We start from the raw sequence: 6,698 nt of genomic DNA on the forward strand, positions 1-6,698 counted from the left end.
TCATTCACAGGATATATTTTATGTAATATCTTAAAATAAACTCATTTGGTCTCATTTGGAATACAATATGAGGGTAAAGCCAGGCTTCCTTCCAGTCTATAAAGTCAATAAGAGATGATCAATAAAATTTGAAACACGTTTTATTTAGAAAAATTTGTCGAATATGCTTATTGTTAAATTTTTTTGTTAAATATATTTATTCCATCTAAAATCAAATCAGGTTCTTTTGTGTCACTCTTACTAAAAGTTAGATGAAATTTAACAAGCGGAGTTAGACCGAAGGAACCGCTTTAAGCACTGCATTATATACTTTAAATGGTATGGGGGAATTAAGAACAGACATAAACTCTTCATAAGATAAAAAAATTACCTGATTTACCAAAAATGGAAAGAATTCCAATTATATTCCTGTTAAACCATGTAGAAAGAAAATAGATTTATTCCTAATCATTATATCTGAGTTGTTCCATAGAAAGGTTTTATGTGGTTGAAAAGAGTGGGTGTAGCATAATTTCCAAGCTGCAAGAAGAGCCTGCTGATGAGATTCAGACAGAGCTACTGGAAATCTATTGGGTAAGTTACATTTTAATAAAAAGGAAAGGCCACCAATTTTTTTTTTTAAAAAAAATATATATTTCTGATTAAAAAAAAACATACAGAACTGGGATTTGTCTTTTAATCCAGTTTATCCTAAATGTGTTCACTGTATCACTAAAATCGAACACTTAAAGTGAGTATTTTTTCCGACTAAAGGACTTATTTTTTTAAGCTTATGATGTTTGTTTTACCATATGAAGTCTAGAAAAATGTTGGTTCCTTTAGCAGTAGAGTCATCATTATCAAAAAGAGAAAGATAAGGATATACAAAACGAGATGTTCTCCCTCTGCTTTAGACAAAAGAACCCTCCCGTAACGGGAAAGGTCGGTATTCTACGGGATTTCACCATTGCAACAGAACCATTGACGTCACATCCGTTGATGTATTGCGTCAATTACAAAACGTCGCCATTTCCGCCTGGCAGACGAAAGGTCTACGTTTTGTGAAACCAAATACTCCATCAAGATGTCTCTATGTGTTTTATCTCCTCATGTGAACACTCCAGCAAACAACCAAGGCATACTGATCGGTGATAAAGTGTACTCGGAGGTGTTTCTGGCCATCGATAGCTCGATTATACCGGAGGAGAGTCTCTCTTCGACCCCGTCCATGCTTGATGGCCTCGACAATGAGACTGAGACAAACCTGCGGATTCTGGGCTGTGAACTCATCCAGTCCGCCGGGATTCTTCTGCGTCTGCCACAGGTTACTGTCTAAATTTGTTAATGTTTAATTTGGTCCGTTAGTTTAATTCCTAATGATCTTAACGTGTAAGACAACACCCTTAGCACGGCTAGCTAGCTAGCCGTTACCGGCACAGTGAAACCGGCGGCCTTTTGTTTTCCAGCGGCAGCGGGTCCTTCAGAGAATGCCTGCCGTGAAATGTATTTTGGGATGTAATTAAAAGTAGATTATGTGTCGCTCTACTATTAGCTGTCTAACAAGTAGGTGTTGCTTTTATGTAAAGCAACTGACATGACCATTGTTTTTCATGTATTATTTGGTATTTTGAATAGGTGGCGATGGCGACTGGACAAGTCCTTTTTCAACGATTCTTCTACTCGAAGTCTTTCATCAAGCACAGCTTTGAGGTAAATCAGAGATACAAGAAAATATCAACCTTTGACTAAACCCAGATTATGACCTTAATTTATGTGGTTGTCACTTTGTAACAGATTTTTGCAATGGCCTGCGTCAATTTGGCATCTAAGATCGAGGAATCGCCAAGAAGAGTGAGGGATGTGATCAACGTTTTCCATCATTTGAAACAAGGAAAGGGCAAAAAGTAAGTTGATTATTTGTTTTTATTATTAGTGTTAGACATTTAGTAATTAATCCAAGAAATTTAGTAGATGAAACCTGTAGAATTTCGACTCCATTGGTTACTTGCTGTGCTTGGCTAAAACTTTGGATCTAATGAAATCTAATGATGACTTAGTCTAATTATTGAGTTATAATTTTTTTTTTGTAATTATAAACATGTTAGTATCATCTGTGAAGAGAATATAAAATAAAGTAGAGGCAATGTTTTTCTAATAATATATCATATTTAACGTATTACAATAGCCGTTTTGTGTTGAACCAGGAGCACCCCTCTTGTCCTTGATCAAAACTACATTAACACCAAGAACCAATTGATCAAAGCAGAGCGCCGTGTCCTTAAGGAACTGGGGTTCTGTGTTCACGTCAAACATCCACACAAGGTAAGATTTGATTTCTAAAATTCTGCTGCTATCCGGAATATATTTTTGTGTGTGAAAATCCAGCAAGTTTCCTTAATTTGTTTTCAACTCTTTCAGATTATAGTCATGTACCTTCAAGTTCTTGAATGTGAGAAGAATCAGATGCTTGTTCAGACAGCATGGTAAGTGTTTCTATGTTTTTGGAGCTCACAAAAATGCCCTTTAAATGATCACTTGGAATTTTTTCCCCTTATAGAGGAGACTTTGCATCAGATTTATGGTTGGACTCATGCCGTGTTTCCACTAGTAAAATTGGCTGATAAGACCTTGAACTTGTGTGAAAGCGCTTGGTACTTGAGTATCAACAGGACCTAGTGGAAACACTGCATTATATATAATCTGTATAATAGTACAGTATACCTAAAGGTAAGATAGGTTCACATCATTCTGGCATCAGTTCTTTTTTTTTTGTAATAAAAATGCAGAGATATTCTGTAGGTTGCGTGTTCGGTGATTTCTTGCACATCTTTGAGGTTAAGGCTTATGGAGAGCTCTGTTTAACTTTGTCCTTTCTCTACTCTTTGATTAAAGGGTAGCCCATGGTGGTAAGTGTCACAGAAAACATCCGAACTCCTCAGGCACAAGACCCAGGAACCCCTCCCACCTCATTGGCTGGTCTTTTCGAGACTGCCAGCCAATCCAGTGAGAGCTCTCAGTGGAGGTTCTCTGAATAGAAGGCCTTGGCTTTGCTGGGGGGTCCAGGATTTTTTTCTTTTTCTCCCTCCCACAGAGCTTGAGTGCTAGTACTTAGTTGTGCGCTTTATGCTCTCTAAATCCAATTTATTTTTATTTTTTTAGCAATGAAAATGGTATGTTTTTTTTTTTTTTTTTCATATGAATCATGTTCATGTGAATTTTGTTACTGTAAGTTGTCCCTGATATCCAACATGAAGTGATTCTTGCCTCTCCTCACACCTTTTTGATAGGGGGTTTGAAAATTTCGATTTCGCAACACATGCGCTTTGTTTGTGCTTCAGTTATGTTATTCAAATTTTTTAAGATTATACTGTTGCCGCCATCATGGCTACATTTCAAAAAGTTAGGGAAAGGACATAAAGTTTAAGAGTCTCCAGAAGCCATATGAGAGAGAGAGAGCATGGCAGGTGTTGCATAGGTGTTTCTTTATGTTTTGCAGGAATTATATGAATGATGCCCTCAGAACCAACGTGTTTGTGCGGTTTGAACCTGAGACCATTGCGTGTGCCTGTATTTACCTGGCTGCTCGAGTACTACAGGTACATTTTTGGATCTATCTCTCTATCTTTATCTATTTCAGTCTCTCTCTTTATTTCATCATGTATTTTTGTATTTCTTCAGATTCCTCTTCCTTCCAAGCCACACTGGTATCTTGTTTTCGGTGCTACAAAGGAGCACATCAGAGAAATATGTATCAGCACAATGAAGCTTTATTCTAGAGAAAAGGTAGCTTGAGTTTTATTAACTTGGCACATATTTGATCATCTTTATTTCTAATAATTGTTGTTAATACTCCATCCATCTCTCAGCCTAACAGTGAACAGCTTGAAAAACGGGTGGAAAAGAGGAAGGTGGCCCTGGAGGAGGCAAGACTAAAAGCCAAAGGACAGAATCCCAATGGCACGCCAGCTCTTGCTGCCATTGGTGGATTTTCCCCAGCATCAAAACCCTGTAAGTTTTTATTCTGTTTGCTTTTACTTACTAAACAAGCTTTTTAATTTATCAAATCACAGGCAGCTAAAATGTTTTCCTTTTCCAGCTTCTCCACGAGAAGTGAAGATGGAAGAGAAATCGCCAAACTCTAAATTGGTGAAGGAGTCTGAGAACAGACAGTTGTTTCCAAAAAGCCCCTTAAATGGGTAAGTTTTAAAATGCAATTTTTCTTTTTTGTTGCAAGGTAGTATGACTGTATATACGATGTGAAATGTGGGTATATACAAAACAACAGATCTGTCTTTTGATGGAGATTCTGTTATATCAATCATATTGGTATATCTGCAACAATTAAAAAAATAAAAAATCAGAAATGTTCAACTATAGTGTTTAAGCAGTTTCTTTACTGATGCCAAATTTAATAATTTATGTATTATTTTACCCTTTTGGGATGAAAAATTACATTAGTATTTAAGAAAAATTTAAAAGTGTTTTTAATTTTTCCATCAAATTTTAATTTAGCTTTTATTTTATTTCAATTAACCAAAACTATTAAATATTGCTTTGGTAAATGGCAACACTGCTGCCCATCCCTATTTTGTTCATTTATTTATTTATTTTGATCTTTCTTGTATAGCAGCATGAAAAAGGAGGAGGGCAAAGTGTTTCAGAATGGCAAGAACCACAGCCGATCTCGCTCACCATCTTGTTCTCCACACAGACAGTAAGTTACAACGTGCACTTTTAATTCAAGTGATATTTTATACCTGTACGCCAGGTTGATGTTTAAAATAGATTTATTCTTTCTGCTGCTGACATGATGTTCTATTATTTTTAGTCAGAGGAGCCACTCGGGAACGTACAGCTCTCAGAGCAGCCGCAGCCCATCACCACGCCAACACAAAGGTCACAGAGCTTCGCCAGTTACACAGCTCAGGACGGAACGGGACCGACAGAGTGAGTCTAGTCGGAATAGCAACAAAAGGAGGCGATCACGGAGCCGATCTCGCAGCAATTCCCGCGAACGAGGGCGTGACCGTGACTATGTGAAACACAAGCACGATCGCGGGCACCACTGGGACCATCGTGAACGTGATCGTGACAGATCACATGATCAGGGACGAAGCAAACACCAGAGCAGGTCACATTCTGGACGCAGACACCGGAGATGAGACACGTGGCACTGCTGAATGAAACTGACAGAACTACGATGGCATTGGACTACAGGACTAAATTGTAGATTGGAAAAATGCTTGCTTGAAATACAATGTTTCCCTGGAGTAAACCTTGTGAAAAAGTGGATTTTCTCTCAATGTTATTGTTCTTGCACCTGACCAACTCATACAGAGTTCAGTTAGGCAAGGTAGTGGTGCCTTTTATGTATTTGACAATTGTGTTTTACGTGAAACTTGAAAGTGAACAACAGACTGCTAAATATCTGCCTATATCAGGGATCACATTTGCACAGGAAAGAGCAGATGAGACCTGTGCCTGTAAAATATTTTCCAAATGCACAGCTGTTTGTGCCCTGTACAAATAAAGCTTATTTTTTATGATGATGACTTTCTATTCATCTGTCTTCACAAAATAAATGATGTTATATTCAAATTCTGAGAACATTTGTTTTACTTTGTATGGTGTGTGTGTGTGTGTATTGAGTAGTGATGGGCATTTCGGCTCTTTTGTTTGTGAGCCGGCTCGTTTGACTCGACTCACTGAAAAGAGTCGGCTCTTTTGGCTCACAAACGGCTCTTTAAAAAACAATGTTAGGTGTGAAAACAATTCTAATTAAATTATTAAATGAAATCATACAATTTTTTTATTTAAAAATGCATTGATTTGTTAAGAAAAAAGAATACTATTAAACATTTGCATTTAAATTACAACTTTTGAATGTATAGAAACAACAACATTACAAAACAAATACAATCTGAATCTGAACAACATAGAACCCATATTAAAGAAAAATAAATAAGGATTAAATTGGTCCTTTTTTGGCATGTTATATAGTCAGCATGAACTATCTCACTAGTTATGTTTTGTATTACTAGCATGAACACACACACACACAATGCAGATCATATTTTTATTTTATGAGAGATTTGCATTCAGAAATGCAAGCTGCCTTACTTTCGAGGGGCTGATGATCATTAAAATGATTCCAAATGGTGCTGTGCTTCCGACTCATTTTCCTGCTTTTGTTTTGTTTTCAAAAGCTGTTGTTTTTCCTCTCCTCTCCTCCGAGTTTGACACTGTGTGTGTGTCTGTGTGTGTGTGATGGCTTGGCCCCTCCCTCATGCCGTATAATTGGTTGACACCTCGTGTATGATTGACAGGAACAGAATGTGAGGCTGATCAGACAATCGAAATATATATATATTTTTTGTTTTTTGAATTAGTCAATTATTTTAAATAAAATAAAATGCATCCATTATTTCATTATTACATAATGATTTAATTTCTATAGGCTATATATATATATATATATTTTTTTTTTAAATAGAGTCGGCTCTTCAGATATGCGAGCCAGCTCCCGTCGTTCACCTACAAGAGCCGGCTCTTAGAGTCGGCTCATTCGCGAACGACCCATCACTAGTATTGAGTTACTTCAAACTAAAGAAAACGGTAGAAAATCTTTTCATGTCACTGTTAGTGTAACGTTTCAACGCAGAATAAATGCTAACTCAGGTAAAGTTTTGCAGTTTACTAATCTTAACCATCTTATAACA

The 6,698-nt window shown here is 36.9% G+C and overlaps 1 protein-coding gene across 4 annotated transcripts; it reads left to right on the forward strand.

Moving 5' to 3' along the window:
* The first annotated feature begins 922 nt into the window (after positions 1 to 922).
* On the forward strand, positions 923 to 5,528 carry LOC132154770 (cyclin-L1-like). Of its 4 annotated transcripts, none has more exons than XM_059563436.1 (11): positions 930 to 1,303; positions 1,615 to 1,689; positions 1,774 to 1,883; positions 2,184 to 2,301; positions 2,398 to 2,462; positions 3,476 to 3,575; positions 3,658 to 3,762; positions 3,846 to 3,987; positions 4,076 to 4,175; positions 4,610 to 4,693; positions 4,808 to 5,528. In XM_059563436.1, the coding sequence occupies exons 1-11, from the start codon at positions 1,064 to 1,066 to the stop codon at positions 5,139 to 5,141; spliced, it is 1,473 nt and encodes a 490-aa protein (XP_059419419.1). In that variant the 5' UTR covers positions 930 to 1,063; the 3' UTR covers positions 5,142 to 5,528. The 4 variants fall into 4 exon arrangements, with proteins under 4 accessions (XP_059419420.1, XP_059419421.1, XP_059419419.1 ...); XM_059563435.1 differs by having other exon boundaries at positions 932 to 1,303; positions 4,607 to 4,693; XM_059563437.1 differs by lacking the exons at positions 3,476 to 3,575; positions 3,658 to 3,762; positions 3,846 to 3,987; ... (1 more) ...; positions 4,610 to 4,693; positions 4,808 to 5,528 and adding an exon at positions 2,872 to 3,469 and having other exon boundaries at positions 923 to 1,303.
* The last annotated feature ends 1,170 nt before the right edge of the window (positions 5,529 to 6,698 follow it).

The sequence above is a fragment of the Carassius carassius genome, chromosome 12 (assembly GCF_963082965.1).
Source record: "Carassius carassius chromosome 12, fCarCar2.1, whole genome shotgun sequence".
Classification (NCBI taxonomy): domain Eukaryota; kingdom Metazoa; phylum Chordata; class Actinopteri; order Cypriniformes; family Cyprinidae; genus Carassius; species Carassius carassius.